Source organism: Colias croceus, chromosome 2, assembly GCF_905220415.1.
Source record: "Colias croceus chromosome 2, ilColCroc2.1".
NCBI classification, from domain to species: Eukaryota; Metazoa; Arthropoda; class Insecta; order Lepidoptera; family Pieridae; genus Colias; species Colias croceus.
Window position 1 is genome coordinate 220,135 of NC_059538.1, and position 19,008 is coordinate 239,142.

The following is a 19,008-nucleotide window of genomic DNA, read 5'->3' on the forward strand; positions in this document are numbered from 1 at the left end:
ATAAGTATTGTGACTATGTAGTCAATTATTTAGAATGTTTAAACTGTTTGAAATGTGGCAACTCTGCTCCACTCTTGATACATAATATAAATACTCAGTACTTGGGAATCCCATACATAAAACAGTTCAAACAAATAAACTTCTTAGATTTATATTATCAGTTTTAGTACATTATATAGATTGTTCTCCTTAATAGGTGATCACCTCATTAGGTGACCCATAAGCTCAGTTAGCTGCTCTTTTATTAAAAAAAAAGCAGATGGGCCTAAAAAATATATTATTATGACAATCCCGTTCATCACAGTTGACTGCTGAGCAGTAATAAATAGTTAATCAATGCTGCTGAGCCCACATTATTGAACTTTGTGTCTGAACATGTATGAACCACTGCTGCATTTACAGTCTGTGACACAGAGCAAGTAATCTGTAATTGCAATTTTAAATTTGTCATTGATTCGTCAATTGTGACTTGACACTTGACAGTTACAAAATTCGACGCCCTGTCATTTGTCAAGTGTCAGTGTCAGTACAAAATTTCTCCCGTGAATCGCCGTCGATTTGTGGCTCGTGAAATTGAGATTTATTATTAATCATCACTCTTCTGTGAGAACTAGTCCCAGTGGTAACGTGTAATAAATTTGTCTCAACTTAAATACCATCTTTAAAAATGGAAGAAGAAAATGTAAAATTATTTACCCGCGAAGAGCTGAAGTGTCGGAATACTCCCGAAGATTGCATACTTATAATCCACAACGGTGTTTACGACGTCACTCAGTTTTTAGAAGAGGTATGTACCAATCATGTGAATAGAAATACTCGTTCAGTCGTTAAACATTGGGGTCAAGTTAACCTTAGTTTAAATTTTTAAATTAGGTTATAAACTTAGACGTATCACGTTTGTAAAAAAACAAAGAGCCTGAATTTATTTGAAATAAAATATATACAAAATATTAGAAATGCGGAAGTTTGGGTCAATTATTGAAATACCATTTCTCTGTGTTATTGTCTGCAGGTGTAACCGCGGAGTACAGCATATATTCATATATAATATGAATATCATAAAATATTCTAAAAAATAAATGCATTTTTGAATGTTAGCCTCTAAGGTTAGACTTTGATCGTTGCTGATACGTAATATTAAATTCCGGTTTTATTATTTTTTAATAAAATATAAATTACTAATGCGGTATAAATATATATTTTATTTAAGAACATGAAGTTACTGAATTTGGGTAATTAATGTGAATTGCATTTTTCCTCATAATATGTAATTTTTGGACAGATTAGGCAGGCAGTCTTATTTTTGCAGCTCATATTGATATATCTACTTAATTAGAAGAAACTGTTATGCTGCAGGCTGTCTCATTCCTGAAATCATATTTTTATGTACACAGAAGTACAGTAATAATAAAAAAGTTATGGTTTCTTGATTCAGTTTCAGTAAAAGGAAGCAGTTTGCAATAGCTAGCCAATATGTACAATTATTACTTAATTGATACTATTGTGCCAGATCTACATTAGTGCTGTGAATTCACGCGCGAACTCACGCCGTACTGACTCTGATCGGGGAACTGGTGTGAATGTGCATGAATCCCGTGAAACCATCCACATTCACGTTCACACCTGTTCTTCGACTAATGTGGAGCCGGCATAAAAATGGTGATAGCATCGGCCATCTGCAAGATGTACAATGTGTCTCTTTAAATTGCTATATCTCAGAAATGCTATTTCTTCAGAAAGAAATCATGAGAACCATATTTGTCTTTACAAGGTCAATTTTTGACCCAAAATTTGACCCCTAATTACTTTTGTTGCCACACAAAGGATTGATGCGGATTTGAAAACTTTATTTTTATGGTACACCCCCAGTTATTTGACCACTATTTTAATGTTTATTTGACTGGGTTACACTGCATACTCAAATATGTCATGTCTAGTTTCCATACCTAGATATCTTTCAGTTCATTTAATCTTTTAATTAATAAATTGTATGTGTTAAAAAATTTGGTTCAATTAATTTTCTTAGCAACTTAACACAAGACTGACTTGTTCTAAAGTCTAAACAGAGAAGTCACATTATTTTAAATAAATAAATAAATTCATTTGTAATTAGATAAAATTAATGGTTTCATTACATTAGCATATATTATTAGATTAATCACTTTGAACTCTAACTAGATCAGCATTCTACTATGTTAGTATTTATTCATTATTGTAATTGTGTCATAACTAATACTTGTTTTTGTGTCATCTATAATAATTATACTGTAAACCCTTTGCTTTTATAAATATATAATTTCTAAAAGCAAAGGATATAGAATTTAAATAAATAAATATTTGTATACTAATACCGGGTCAAAGATATTATTATAATATATGATGGTACATATGTATTTTGTAAAATTAAATTGTAAAACCAACATGATTTAAATGAGCAACTATGGAGTTTCTTGCCGGTTCTTCTCGTAGATACTGCTTTCCGAATCGGTGGTAAATGTTAAAAATATGTAATGATGTTTCAAAAGTGCTTCTCGAAGAAGTCTAATTGAATAAATAAATGTTTGAGTTTGATTGAGGTTTGCATGTACTTTTACAGCTACAGGAAAATGTGCAATCCTAGAAGATCATGAATAACTTTTTAAAATATTCTGAACTGCATTCACAGTATTTTCAATCAAGCTATTGGAAAATGCAGAAAATAAATTGAAAACTGACTTATTTATTTTATAAAAGATATCAACAACTACTTGCGAAAGTAAAGGGAAAAGTACCATTTCCACTGAACATCACCATATTCCGTAATAATACAGTATATGATGCGAAAATGAGGAAAAAGTGTCTTTAATCCTCATAAATAATTCATAACACGCACTTTATTATATTCCGTGTTATAAGTCGGTATGCAGGAATAATGGCATCTTCAGAATGCTCGCTGGGAATTTCATTAGAGCGCGTCTGACGATGTCTATTTACCCCATTATATTGATCCCATTTATCGCCACCCATCGTGTCGCTTAAAGTATTTCAAATCAATTAAACGGTACGTGTTTTGCGTGGTTGAATGTATTTAGAATTTTGAATATAGTATATTTGTAGGTGGGCGTTCATGTATTAGGTACTCCCATAAAAGTCCCAAATAAGCAACCCTTTTTACAACTTTTACGTCGGTGGTGGTCAAAAATTTTCAAAAATTGCGTTACTTCGCTCTACTCGCTACTACGCTCGCGCTCCATAGCCGTAGAAGATGTAATTATGCACATGGTTCTCAATTAGTTAACACAGTTTGTCCACACAATTTGAATATAAAAATATTGATGAGTTGTAAATAGGGTCTTGATTGAGTCTTCAATTTGTATTAGGTTACAATGCTTTTTTTTTTTTTTTTTTTTTTTTTTTTTTTTTTTCAAGTGGGGAAATCTTGCCTAAGATACCCACGGCTCCCGGGGAAGGAGCCGTGGGTTATGTCGGATTCCTACCGACCAAAACCCCACCGTGTACCAACGCGCTGCTTTAGACGGGATGCGGGTACACATTCGCAATCTTCCGCATATCCCGCCCAGCAGTTGCCCGTTTCCAGGCTCTCCGCCACTTGCCCGTTTCCAGGCCCTCCACCAAATGCCCACCCCGGGGTGGCGCGAGCCGTACACGAGCTCACGCCACCCACTCGCCGATGATGGATTGTTCCCCGTTCCATCATCGGCGTTCCCCAAACCCTCGACCCCAGCACTGACCGGCCGAAGGACGCGCGCCGAAAGGCCCTCCGAAACGTGAGTCACGCGTCAAACGACCCTCCGGCGCACTTTTATAGAGGTTTCCCTCGCAGCCCCCACCTCACACCAGAGGTGGCGGCCCTCGGTCCGGTCCCACGGACCGGATTACGAGTTGGCAGACGGCTGTCTCAGGACAGCCGCTGCCCTACACCCACCTACAGGAGTCACCGCGTGTCACAAAAGTGACGCGTCGGGATCCCGCCCCCTGTTTTGTTGGTAGTTAGACTACCAACAAAAAACAACGCGCGCGGCCTCTGGCCGCCATCCATCGCCGCAAAGCGCAGCCCCCTGCCAGTCGGTCGGAACGAGACCCAAACGAGCCCCGATCGACCTTCCAACCCCGTTTTGCCCAGCCAAATTACCAGGCCGCGACCACTAGCCGCCATCCCTCGCCGTACCACAACGGCACCTGAGCCAATCCTGGCCCCCCGGAGGATCCTAGCCAGCTAGCCAGCCATCCAGCCAGCCAGCCAGCCAGCCGGACAACCAGCTGGTGACAGCATGCCAGCCAGCCGCCGTCCAAAGCAGCCAGCCAGCCAACCGGTGGAGCAGCCGGTTTCAGCCAGCCTGCCAGCCGGCCCCCTAGCCAGCCAGCGAGGCAGCCGGTGTGACCAGCCGGTTCCAGCCAGCCCGGCCAGCCGGCCTTCAAGCCAGCCAGCCAGCTATATGGATCCCTGGCCGTCGAACCAATCGTGTCGTCAGACGACAGACCGGCCTTTCAGCCCCTCCGCGTCCAATTAGCTTCACTCAGAGTACACGAGGGCACTCCAAGCTACTGAGCCCCCCCGGCCACGACAAGGCTTGGAACTGATGGGGGGGAGGTTACAATGCTTGCAATAACCGAGACATGATTTCATCAAGGTCTACACTCAGACACACTTGATTGACCGTTTGTGACTGCCACCCTTGTTATCAAATATAAATTATTTATATCACGGTTCGAAGATAATACTTTCTGTTATGAATCGGGAATATCAACAATTGTGAAGACCAGAATCAAACTGTAATGGTGATAACCGATTGTAGATAAAAGATATTGTTAAGAATATAAATAGAAAAGAGCTTAAAATTAGTTTCTGAATGTTAAAAAAAAAACGATAGAATGTACGCCTGAACTAATAGATATACCTATTTGAATAAGTATGAATTATATTAATTTTGATTGCGAATGGATAGGTACATAAAAATTAAAAACGTTCCATAGTACTATTATTCAATATTATGTCTGACAATCACGAAAGTTTAATAATATTGATAAGAGCACTCGCGTAGGCATTTCAAGCAGATACTTTATTATAAAATTCGACAGTCATGGTGATATGGCTGAATACAATAGATAACCCTTGTTGTGATAACGCAAAAATAATAAACTGAGTGATTAAAAAGTAGAACCATATCTGATATCTTTGATTTTCAGCAGAAGCATAGCGTGCCTTGACAGAGCCCCGTATAAAAATTTGTTTGGGGGCCCTTAGGAAGGGTAAAGATTTCTCACAAAAGCGCATGTTGGGGGCCCCCTTGGCGCGGGGGCCCCGTATAATTGATACGGCAGATACGGCGGTAGCTACGCCCCTGATTTTCAGCCTACAAATAGAGTGTGCTCGCCACAGGTACTCGCATGTAAACTGTGGGCCATTCATTACATTGACAAAATATTTAAGTAATTTTGATGTTTACTTAAATAAAAATTAAATTGTGTAAGTACATACTTAAGGTTCGGGTCAAACTTTGAACTCGACCTCGATTATGATTTATATCCTCCAAGGCCGCGCTGACGATCAGATAAAAACTACTAGTTAGGTACTCAATAAGAAGCCGGTTACAGCTTTCAGTGTTGACATGAGAGGAGCGGATTTCAAAATTTCCATTAGCGTATAAATTTATGTATTCATCATTATTAGCCCATTATATTCCCACTACTGGGACACATCACACGAGCCTCCCATAAGCGTAAATGGATTAAGGTACCTATGATCGTCAATATCAAAACCATATTTAACTAGGTACTTATACGCCAAAAATAGATGGTCTATGGTAACTTACGGAAATAAGTAATTGTTATTACAAAATGCAAAATCGCTTGCGCGTACCGATGTGAACATGGTACAAATGGTACAAACACATGTAAATCGTGATACAACATATAACAGACATTGGATGTCTCATTTTCCTACTACCAAATCATATTAATATCTCTCCAATTAGCCCCGACGATGTTCGACTAACAAACTTGACCTTCTCCTAAACCTACTGTAACTTAAACTAAGATTAGCTCAAACAACGAATGGTTTTCTCTACAGCACCCTGGTGGTTTGGAGGTGCTCATGGAGCTGGCCGGCAAGGAAGCCACAGAGCCCTTCGAAGACGTCAGTCACAGTTCTGATGCAAGGTATGAAAAGAAACGTCATTGAATGCAGATAATTTTAGCATTTTTATGTAAATTAGTTGCGCATACATTCATCACTTCGCGCTAATAATTAACGACGCGGACGCACTTATTTGTCTGAATTCGTAAATCATGATGACAATGACAACGTAATTTTTGATTCGGTCATCTTCATTGCTTATTTGAAGACGGCCTTGGTTTTTTGTTTTGGTGATAATATTCATAATTAGGTCAGATAATTATGTATACTTTACATATTTTTATGGAAACGATAGCTAGTGTAAAAAAATAATTATTAACTTCATTCGATCATAATTCATAACACGAGTACGGCACGGTTCACGATCGGCAGATAAGAGTGAATCAACATGTGACGTTCGTATGTTACAGCAATTGCAGTTTGTTACGTAACAATGTTGTAGATCAATGGCATTAAATGTCAGTCACATAGCTTGACCGGTTGTATCTATGCTTACGTAATAAAGACTAAGGCCGCGTTTCCATCTGCAAGAAAACTTCCACAAGAAATGTCCGACAGTCTGTCTGACAGCAACTTTCAAGTCTAATGCCGGGTTTCCACCTGCAAGTAGGCTTGCAAGCTGCTGTCGGACATTTCTTACGGAAGTTTTCTTGCAGATGGAAACGCGGCCTAAGAAAGTTTGTATGTTTGGATGTAGGAGTTAGGACGTAGATTTTGATAATTTATGAAACTGGTGGGCCGATTTTAAGTCTTCATTTTTGACAAACACCTTTTTCCATCAGTTTAACTAAAATAAATAAATAGTACAGTATGCGTAAACAGGAAAACTTAATAACGCCTACGAAGCCGTGGTGGTCATCTTATAATATTATGTAATGGGTGTTAATTACCTGACATATTGTATGAAGATTGTATGTATTTCAGCATGAAGTCTAGGATTTCAAATGTATAAATGCATGCTCAATTTATATATTATTATTCCGAGCAGAGCGTTGATGAAGAAATACAAAATCGGCGAGCTGGTGGAGGCGGACCGCACCCAGAGCAAGGCGGCCTTCTCGCCGCAGTGGGTCAACGACCAGCCGCAAGAGCAGGGCAAGTGCGTAATCGCGTAGACCTCTAAACTCATACATCTATCCATCTAGCCCTTAGAAAACAACACAATACCTTCGCAAGACTTAGCTCGTAGTCACAGACTCTCACCGGGTTTCATTTCGTATCGTGTCTTTCGTTGCAATTGTGTAGCTTTAGTCATTTAACAATTAAGTACCTAGGTGCTTCCAAAACATTGTCACAAATAACATAGATGTAGTTCGTTATAGTTACCATTTTAACGTGTAGATTGCTCTCATTGTATACCCAATATTGTAGGCTTAGGTACTTATGTGCACACTTTTCGATCCCTTTTCCTTTTTAAAGAACAGTGAACACGTCATTTATCGACGAACGTAGACTAACGAATGAAGAATTAGATCTGATTTTAATGCAAATCTTCCGAGTACCCGCACTCATCTGAGATGTGAATCATAATTCCAGTGCATCTGGTGATTTCTACGATCATTCCACATGTATAGTACCAGCACTACCAGCTAGCTAGCACTAGCACATGGTTCTGTGTATATTTATTTGCTCATAAAGTACTTAAACGAGACCAAAAACTGTACAAACTTGTGATGTTTCAAGATCTGTTATTTAAGCTTTTTATATGTATATTTTGTTACCTTATTGGAATAAATTTATTTTTAAATTAAGTATATTATATTCTATTTATTAAAAACATTGATGTAAAATAGCTTCCTCATTATTGTGTCCTGTGATAATATCGTTAATCGCATAGAGTGAAGGCCGAAAAAGTTAAAAAGTCTGCAGAAAAGTTCGAGCGTCTTTTGCGTCACTTTCTTATCTGTCTCTTGCCCACTAGAAATAAATATAACACTTGTTAACACCATTATGATGATGTTCTCCACGCATAACAATAATTGTTAACAACTTTAATCAAATTCATTATTTTATTTATGACGTTAATTCAAAAAAAGACCTGATTTCATCACATTCATTATTTTTTGGAATATATTAATATGTATGTATATCTATAATTGAATAGTTCCTTACCAGACATAGCTTTACGGTCTTCGCCACACCAACAACTTATTTATATTTTATATAGTTTAAAGTAGAGTAATATATTGTGGTTATTTATTTATGTAATCCACGGTGCTTCCTTTGTGTACCTAATGTATGGTTAAGTATATGTTTGTAATTGTTCTCGAATAAAGCGTATATTTAAATATGCGGTTTGTTATTTCCATGCTGTTTCCTCTATTAACACAGATCCATGTGCTTGTGTGTGTAATATCAAATATGTATCAGTCATCGGTCTGCCCACGCTCATACATTTTGGGCATGTGTTTGGAAGTTGCGAGAACCAAGTGAAGCGTGGAGCATTTATGATCCTTACAAGAATACGATAAATCTGCAGAACACACACACAGTATTCTTTGTCAAGGCTGTCGCATAAGTCATGGCAGTGAAACTATATTTGTTGCACAATATAATCAACAGCTAATACAACTTAACGACAATAATATGCTTAATGAAATGTCATTAAGAAAACACTTAAATGCTTATCTTGTTTATTTGTGCCAATAGTTATCGTAAAAATAGCTACATAGTTCTATTCATTTCAAGAAAATATATATAGGTATATAGAGAAAAAAGAACAGCAATCGATTCGATGGAATTAAAATAAATTTTATTATTTCTACATCTAGATACTTACTTGCAGACTTGCTACTTATATTTGAAAAATAAATAGACCTTTAAAAGTAGGTATCGTTTTTAACACAAGATGGGTCAAAAGTAGGTACTCTTTACTATATTACTTATCTATTCAAAAATTGTTTAAGGATAATATTTTAAGCTTACAATTTCATAATATTACGCAAGTTTGTAAAAAATTGTATCTAAGTATAGCCATTACTAAATATGATACTTATTGAAATATAATCTCAGTGTTAAGTACCTGAGACCTTGCTGCGTGTACAGACTTCGACTAGAACAACAAACAACAAAATATATAAATTAAATAAATTACAAATTCTATATTTCTTTTTCGTAATTCACCAACATACTTTAAAGTAGGATCAATAATTGATGCTAACGATATCCTATTAGGTCCAAAGTTCTTAACTGTTTAAATGAATGACGTTTCCTTGCCAAATATTAGCCAGTCAAGGCTAAGTAAATAGTAAAAAAAGTTGTCTTGATCACAGTTTACTTTGAATAGTGATTCTGAATGAAATATAGTGCTGCTGTACAGATAGAGCGGAGAAATATACACTGGCCCACGCAAAATATCTGCAAACATAAAGTATTCCATAGTATAAGTTTCATGCCAATTGGGACCTTTTAAATTATAAATAGTCGTCCTATAGGCCGTGCGATATATTTATATTTTCAACTAGCTTCCGCCCGCGACTCCGTCCGCGCGGATGTCGGTCTTCGCGTGGATGGTTTATTTCTCCATTTTGAGTAACTCTGACAATGACATAAATATCTATTGGACCCAAATACGGCTAGGCCTATAATAATACGCAACGTGTGTTCGCGGTTCTACAGAACAACGTCTATGGATAAAACTGAAAAATTAAGATTATTTTTTTTCTACGTATTTTTCCAGGATAAAAAGTATCCTATTTTACGCCCAGGATAATAAGGTATAATTATACCAAGTTTCATCGAAATCGAACCGTTAGTTTTCACGTGATGCCTTCACATACAGACAGACAGACAGACAGACAGACAAAAAATTTTTTAATCACATATTTGGGCTTGGTATCGATCCAGTAACACCCCCTGCTATTTATTTTTTCAATATTTTCAATGTACAGAATTGACCCTTCTACAGATTTATTATATGTATAGATAATAATGTACTGTAATGATACAGTCAATGATTTATATTCGTATTACAAAAAAATTATAACTTACGCCGACTATAAATCGTCTAACAATAAGGCCTGTTATAGAAGGGGTCTTCAAATTGGTTTGTAGTTGTTACTTGTTAATTGTTATACCAACGTAAATACCATAATGTCATCCATTACGAGATAGGGCAGCTACTTTCAATTTATCCTTCATTTAGATTTTAGAACATGAATATATTTAGATTATTTTTACCGGTTTATGGTCATAAACTTAATTTAAATTCGGTAATTTCATACTTAAATATTGTGTAATATGTGATAAAATATAAATGTAAAGGTGTGACAATTTAATAATATTATTCGGCACGTTATTTCCAATAAGTACATATATAAATTATATAATATGAACAATAAACGAGTCCATATAGAGACAATATTTCTTATTATAGATAATATATTGTATTGTGCATATTTTATTTTATACAATGGTGCTAATTCAATATTCATACGTAATCGAAATACCTACGTAGGTATTATAAATTTTTACTGCACCTGTAATGGCAGGTGGCCATGGCCTTCCGCCTTAGCGATGTAAGCCTAGCCACAGCCCACAGGTGTCACCGTCAAGTGTAATCGTGATTATAGTGGCTGGAGGTAACTAACAAGATTGCAAGATTGCAAGTGCACGCATTTTATAATATAAACAAAATAATTTACTAATAAAATATTGATTTACCTTATTTGGAAAGTGAAATCAAAAACTTCCGGCACCCGAGCTATTCAAAAATATTCTAGATTTATCTACATTTTTTTTGTTGTTGCCCTTGTACTTACGTAGTTACATTTTTGTACTTGAATTTAGTTTAAAGACAAATATATTCTCAATATTCCGAATGATTTACTTCAGGCGTATGATATACAGGAAAACTAACAATTGAAGAAATTTAAAAATAATACAAAATATTCGGTGACAACCACTACGCAGCTGCATGTATTCACATTTGTTTAAGAAAAAAAATTGGTATATTATAATAATAGAAAAGATTCCAATAACCAGCTAGTAACAGTAGTTACGTACCAATATGCCCAAATATGCTTTTCATTTTAGAGTTGGAACTTGGAGGCCAATTATTTACGAACTGATACATCTGTACGGCGAATATAAATCAATCAATAATATTCGAGACGTAGGACACTTCCAATAAGGTCACTTTGTTTATTTTGGTCGTCTTGTCCATTTCCTAAAATAAAAAATAACAAGAATTTATCATGTCATCGAGCGGTTCAAGGGAACAGCTTCCACTACGGAAGTCAACTGAAGCCAATAACTTACCTTCTTATGAAATGATAATATAATATTTATTTATTTATTATTTATTTATTTATTACAAAGAACATGTTACATGCGTTTCATTAAGATATATAAGTACATAACAATTATTACACATAAACATAAGGCATATAGGTACATAACAATTATTAGGTACAAACAAACATACTTCCCTCCGTGCTAGTCGCTGACGCCACTGTGTTACAGCAGGGAAGTTTATTATTATTTTAATTTATTTATTTATTTATTTTTTGCAAAATGTACACTACGGTTTATATAATATTATAAATGTTCTCGTTATACAAGTTCTGATGCACATATAAAACTAATGAGTATAAATAATAGTAAGGTAACTTTAAGTAATAGGTTCTAGATGGTACTAGCCACAAACAGTTTTTCTGTCTCGTTGTAGTCGAGGCGAAGCAAAAATTTGTCCAAAGATTTACTGCAAAGGTATCTACTCATGTCTTTTATTTTAATTTTATTGTTAATATAATTATACAAATAGGGAGCAATATAATATGCAAAATTTTTCGCAAAACGAGTTTTACAACCCGGCACACAGTAGATCTCTTCAATGCGGGTTTTTCTTTTTGTAACAACGGTAGAAGATGGAAGAGCTTTGTGCTGCTCCAGGACTATTACTTTTATAAACAATTGCCTCACAGTCAGAACGCGGCATTCGTTGTACAAGAGATTTGTTGGATATCTAAACGGCTTAAATTGCAGTACTTTTAAGATACATCTCTGTGTGCGTTCAAGCTTAAGAAGTGTTGTTTTATTTGCTCCACCCCAAGCCGAGATACCATAATTAAGGAGTGATTGGCATAAAGACTGGTAGACGATTTTGTTCGTGGTTTCATCTTTAAGTCGTCTTATTTTTTTAAAAATTGGGATAAGTTTACGTATTCTACTTTTTAAATCATCTATTTGCGGCTTCCAGCTTAAGTTTTTATCTATTGTTATCCCTAAGTATTTTATAGTATCGACAGGACAAAGAGTATAGCAATCGCAGTTTCCTACATTTAAGCACGTATGCGCCTTTATGGTAAAATTATGGGGAGGTCTGGTATTATTTTTAAGAGAAAAATTTATATATTTAGTTTTTGTAAAATTTAAAGTTAAAAGATTATGATTTAGCCAATTTATTACCGATCGCATGCCTGATTCAGCTGCCAAACGAGCAGATTCCCAACCGTATGCACTTTAATGGCTTCGGGCAATTTTCGTACATTGTTGAGATAATTTGGAAAACTTTTTCATAGTCATATGTGGTTCTAGAATTAAAATTAGTATCAATTTTTTCCGAAATACCGACTAAAATTACATTTTTTTCACGCTCATTACGCTCCTTCAATTCCGAAATTAAGGTTTCATCAATAACGCTTGTTGTTTTCATTTTGTCGTGATCCGGTAATAATTTTAGTTTTTGAAAGTTGTTTTCTAGGGTTGAAATTCTGTTTTCTGACGAGATTAGAGTAGAACGAATTTTTTGAGAATCACATTTCAAGTCATTTATTTCTTGGGTAAGCGAATGCGTTACCGAGTATATGGCAGTTATATCTTCTCTAATGCATGATATCTGTTGACTTAATTTAGTTAAATTTTCATTTTGATCTTTGGCAAATTCTTGGAAAAAATTCATGATTTCAATACGAAAATCCGCTAAGTCTTTTTTAAAATCTTGTTCATACGTGCGCTCCTTTCTTTTTCTTATGTTAATATTTGAATTCTGTGTTTCCTCCATGCCGTATCCACGCAGATTCGGTGTTGATCCGCCTCCGCTACCGCTGCCGCTTATAAATGTAATACTCGGCGGCGTGTGTTGCAAACTCATAGCGAAAACCGGTTTGTTATCGTAAATACTGCACGGGCGTATTACTAAACGCTTCACTTTTAGTAGGAACGTACTTTTGTATAACGTCAATGGCAGCTTCAAAGTAGACTACGTAAATGTTCATATAACTTTAAATTAATTAAAATAGCTTAACACACGTTATTTCAAAGTAGATAACATCCGTAGTTAATAGTAACGACGAGTTTATAGCGAGTCAGACCGTGTACAGGCGCCGATAACACGAGTGCATCGCGCTGCGGCCGTGCGTAACTGTAATATATTATAATATATTATAATTCATTGTTCCACCTGCTAGCAGCTAGTGTATTAAAAATCACCAAGGTATCATATTTTGTAATATAATTGTTATATTTAGATGTAATGTCACCTGATATTGTATGACGTTGTTAAATGATGACATCATGTTACAAGTAATAAATAAATTGATATCCAGTAGTGTCATATCGTGAGCTACAATAAAATTAACACTTTTCCATCACAATACTATATTTTCGGACATAATAGACACACTAGTCACTACTCACTACACAATACACATGCTTGTATAGATTCTAAAAGGAAGGTACACGTGTTTGACATTCTAAAAGTACCCGCAACAATGTAGAAACAGAATAACAATTATATTACTTACTCTGCGCACAATAAAATTGTCAGTATTGTATTGTTATGTGTCTTGACATAGTAATACTAGAATTAAAACAAAGATCCAATCCTGATTTATATGCATATTCAATTTATTTATTAAAAAAATATAATACGCACAATAGATTTTAATCTTGTTACTTTAATACATTTATACATACATGAAAGAGCATTAGACACCTTAGACTTAGAAAACCATACTACAACGGTTTTAAACTTAAACGAGATTAAAGTATAGAAGAAAATAGAAATAACTAGGAATAACTCTTATAACTCTTCGTCGCGTTTGTTTTATTTATTAACTTTTTTTTCCAATTTAAGTAAATTTTGTACTATGAAGACAGACAATAGATAAACGAATAATTATTTTTTGAAGTGAAACTTCTTTAGGCATGTTGAGAGTAAAATTTTAAAATTCGCGTCATGAAAATACCGTCATTTTGGTATTTTTGAATCTCATTGAATCTTGCCAGAGAAGTTTCACTTGTGCTCGTCACACACGCTCTTTTTTTGTTTGTAAACAACCGATCGTTTAGTTCGGTTATGAAAACCGCGACACTAGAAAAATACTGTTTTTTTTTCTATACATCTTCTAGTAAAAGAAAATTTTCATATACATACATACTGCTACAGGTGCATGTGATACTTGTAATCTAGAATGCTAATCCACAACCCGAATGTTTCAGCTCATGGAGTTCCTGGGCGATCCCGCTGTTGCTGGGCGTGGCGGCCACCGTGCTGTACCGGTACCTCTTCTTGTAGTCACCACTCGACCCCGCGCCATACAACACATGAGTACACGCATGTACCAGTGCACACTTATGTATGGACTCGATCCTCTGTGAGGATCAATTAGGATTAGTTACTAAATGAATTTCATAGTGACATGGTAATTCGATTGACAATCTTTGCCACGTTGCTATGGTTACGCGCAAACATACCTAAAAGTAACCGTTGCAGGTTTTCAATATTTGCCACTTTTACGTTTCCTATCGTGCTATCTCTTTTATACGCACTGAATGTATAGATTGTTATTTGATTTTGTATGTATAGCTAAATTTGAGATTTATTCCAAAGTATATACCTAAGTGCTTGAATGTTAACTGAAGTACATATTTATATGTAGTACATCATATTATTATTTATATTATGTGCTATGACCGTTTACAAAACAAATTCATAACATTTTGCGATGATCTATAGATATATTTAATGAGAGTGACTGAGGCAATAATGTTTGTAGTGTGCAGAGTAGGAAGGCAATATTATAAGAATATCGATGCATATTTTAGTAAGTAGGACACTACGATATTTTTGTCACCTTCATTCTTTGTGTATGAATATAGCTAATCACGATGTTAACGCTTTACAGACGTAGGTCAAATGTGACATATTGTAGTCGTAACGTCAATGGGCTATAATAAAGCTAAATAATGTAAAGTCGTTGATGGGTGTATAATTTATAAGTTATATGACTGCAGGAAAATTCACATGAAAAGTAGTCTTTAAAATATGTAATTCTAGTTTTGTATAATTTGAAAAATAATGCTTACGTTTTTTGCTATGTATTCTGCACATTTTATAGCTTTATGGTCTCTAAGCAAATGATTAATGAAGCTTGTTATTGAATTATTGTTACTTTGGCATTGAGTTACTATGTTCTACGTACTAGAAAGGACATCACTACTACACTTATTGTAACACAAATTCAAAAAAAATCGTAGTGAGGACACATGGTTACGATCAGAGTATTCACGTCATTTCTATTCATTTTATAGGAGGTGACAAATACACCGCGAAGACAGGACAAATATATTACATAGTTTAATATAAAATCCTCTTTTTATTAATTCCCTAGTATCGGTACCACCAGATAGTATCGAGTAAACAGATTGTACAAAGTGTCGCATCTGCGCGCATTGCTTAATCATTGACCTTGGAACCTCGCCCCGCTCGTCCCGCACGTACCCGTCCACACCGGCCGCGAGCAATTTTTTTGGAATAGGCCACTCTTGTACGTAGTACATAGTAACTCAATGTATTTTGGTGTGTTTGTAGCTAAGCATTTGCAAAATAAGGTACCTGGGTCAAATATGGCCACCTTAAGGTTTGTTATCCTTTTTTAATAATAATAACACTAAAAAAACAAGTTTTAGCACTCATTCATGAAGAGTGGCTATTTATCTTTACAACAAAGGCAAAAAAATACAAAGACTTTATATGATAAAAAAGTATTTTCAACATTAAAAAAAAAATAGGAATTGGCCATATTTCCGACGGGGGCGGAAAATATGCCCACACATGTGGCCATATTTACTGTATGAATTTACTTGTTTAAAAATATTCTAAATAAAATGAAATAAAAATGGAAATTATGTTTTGATAGAATATTTATTTAAAAGATATTCTTTGGGCGACATTCAGTACAAATAAAGAACTATCTTAACAAGAAATATAAATTGAAAGATATAAAAATCAACAATGAGATTCAACAAGTTTTTCTTAATTTTAAACTTAAAATGATACGTATACTTATAATCAACAACAAAATTATCAAAAAAAACGTAACTTTTGAGATCATTCATAAGTAAATCACAATGATATGACAAACTAGAAAAAAAAATAGGTAAACCTAATGAAGTATAATTAGTCCTGACTGCACCGAGTGCAAACAAATTCATCTGTGTCTTCTTTTGTTAAGCCAACACAGTCCTCATGGACGTACGTTTGACATCGAAAGCATAGTCTCATGTCTGCTATTTTATGCTCATCGCAAACGTAACAATACCAAGAGTTTTTAGATTTTTTAGAACGTCCTTTACCTTCCTGTTTAGAAACCTTAGATGTGACTGCTTCAGTCTTCTTCATTTTAGCAGAATATTGTTTCCTTTTTTGGAAAGAAACTGTAGATGACCCTGGCTTATTTTTAACCGACTTCAAAAAAAAGGAGGAGGTTATCAATTCGGCCGGTATATTTTTTTTTTTTTTTTTTTTTTTTTAATTTTTTGTTTGCTAGCGTTGGATGGTCCTGGCTTATTAATTTTCTCCGTAAACATTGATTTTGTTAGCTCCTGTGCCAGACTATTAATAGCATATGCTCTAGGTGTAGTTTTTGGACTTGAAGTTTTCTCCGGGGTTTTTAAAATTTCACAAAAAGATGAATATGACTCATTAAGTGTTGTGGAGCAGACTTTTGATTCAGTTATCGAGTCTCTATTATTCTTGTACTGCTTTAGTTTGGATAAAGGATACTCGTCGCTACTATCGATATCGTCATATATATTTGGCTGAGGTTCTATAAAAGTCGATCTATCTACTTGAGTTGGGCTCTGTGGATTATTATCAGAACGATTTGCAGTATTTGACAATAGGTGTTCACTTGTCTGGGAATCTTTTTGATCTGAATGCAGTATAGGCACCGGGTTTTCAACAGAGGAATCAGTTCGAGCAAGAGACTGTGTAGGTGGAGTTGAATTATGTTTTTCGTCATTTGGAAGAGAATGAAGAGGAATAACCTGATTTCCACTGACATCAATAGCGGCGCTGTCATTGGGATCTTCATTTACTTGAGCAGGAATGACGAGATTTTCGCTAGCATTAGTAGCATCACTGTCAATAGGATCTTCATTTCCTTGAGGAGGAATTAACAGATTTTCACTAGCATTAGTAGCGTCGCTGTCGATAGGATCTTCATTTCCTTGAGGAGGAATCAAAAGATTTTCACTAGCATTAGTAGCGTCGCTATCATTGGGGTCATTATTTTCTTGATTTTGAGAAGGTCCAGGTATTGAGGAATCAAAGGTAGGTATGCTGGGAGCCTCTTCTGGTATCCTTTCTGGATTAAATGGGAAAATTCCGGTCGCTTCAAATCCAGATTTGATATTAGCAGGTGTCGCAGATTTGTCCCACGCTTTAGAAAATAATATCCCAAATCGTTGTTTTGTTATTTTCCTGTCTTCGTGTACTGACCAGTACTTTAAAACTTCCTCGTCCCAGTAATACTCAAAGGATCGAAATACCGATTTGTCCATCGGCTGTAATTCATGAGTGGTGTTACTAGGAAGGCAGAAAAGCTTGATGTCAAATTTTTCTGCTGCTTCAACAATCGAATAGTCCAAATGGCATTTGGCTCCATCGAAGATAAGTAAACAAGGTCCCGGCAATTTAAATTTCGAAAAATGATCCAGTTTACAAAAGTTTCAGAGTTCATGCTCCCTTTGGGTGTCATTTGGGCTATTGAACTGGTTGGCAAGGAATCCATCCATTCTGGCTTCATGCGTTTGCCTTTGAAGAGAATCATGGGCGGAATCGCATGGCCCAAGGCATTGCCACATGAAACTATTGTGACATTCTCGCCATGTTCTGGTGCTACTAAATGTACTCTCTTGGATCCACGTTCAGCCAAAACTTCTGGTGAAATTAAGTTGGCAACCCTTTTCGTCAATATTGAAAATGCGTTCTGGTTTATTCATGATGTCATTATCTTCCAAGACTTTTTTTAATTTAGCAAAATAATCAGAAACGACTGCTTTATTTAACTTTTGCGCCCTTGCGGGATTTAGGTTTTGGGCCTTTCGTCTGCTGATATTCCTATGACGTTTTAAAAATCCTCTCAGCCAATCTCGTCCTACCATCAAGTCTCCACCTGACGCGGAAATGTTATTTCGATCACAGAATGTCTTTACGCATCTACGTAGTACACGTTGTGTCAATGGGTATCCCACATTGCACAGGCGAATAACACGGGATGCTACAATCTTCTCTTGTTCAGGGTCAAGAAGTGGTTTCCGACCCAGAGTAGATTTTGTCTCCTTTTTCTCTTGTAAATAACGCCTTAGAGTACGTCTTGGCACATTATAATGCTTTGCAGCCGTATTTACTTTCATCTTACCGCTTTTGACTGCAGTTAAAGCTTGTTTCATTGATGCTTCTGACCAATTACCTCGAATCCCTCTAGCTTTATAGCGTGCCATGGTCTAAAACAAAAAAAAAACGTTTATACTTTCGTACCGGAAATATGGCCAACCGGTGGCCATATTTGCAGTCATGCATATTTTACGTTTTCATATTCACGAATGAAAAACACACTATTACTTTGATAATTAGACAAAGAAAA

General features: G+C 35.6%; 2 protein-coding genes and 1 long non-coding RNA gene across 4 annotated transcripts; 1 reads left to right on the forward strand and 2 right to left on the reverse strand.

The window, feature by feature from the left end:
• Positions 1-513: 513 nt before the first annotated feature.
• On the forward strand, positions 514-15,727 carry LOC123702558 (cytochrome b5). Its single transcript, XM_045650337.1, has 4 exons — positions 514-787; positions 6,071-6,159; positions 7,125-7,235; positions 14,579-15,727. The coding sequence occupies exons 1-4, from the start codon at positions 668-670 to the stop codon at positions 14,652-14,654; spliced, it is 396 nt and encodes a 131-aa protein (XP_045506293.1). The 5' UTR covers positions 514-667; the 3' UTR covers positions 14,655-15,727.
• Positions 8,928-13,806, reverse strand: LOC123702565. Of its 2 annotated transcripts, none has more exons than XR_006752892.1 (3): positions 13,618-13,806; positions 11,141-11,303; positions 8,928-9,493 (listed from the first exon to the last, which is right to left on the reverse strand). It is a non-coding gene; the product is annotated as an uncharacterized LOC123702565 (long non-coding RNA). The 2 variants fall into 2 exon arrangements; XR_006752893.1 differs by lacking the exon at positions 13,618-13,806 and adding an exon at positions 11,396-11,421.
• Positions 15,728-16,275: 548 nt separating the features above from the next.
• Positions 16,276-18,884, reverse strand: LOC123702540. The gene is made up of 2 exons (XM_045650319.1): positions 16,894-18,884; positions 16,276-16,822 (listed from the first exon to the last, which is right to left on the reverse strand). The coding sequence occupies exons 1-2, from the start codon at positions 17,921-17,923 to the stop codon at positions 16,539-16,541; spliced, it is 1,314 nt and encodes a 437-aa protein (XP_045506275.1). The 5' UTR covers positions 17,924-18,884; the 3' UTR covers positions 16,276-16,538.
• Positions 18,885-19,008: the final 124 nt, after the last annotated feature.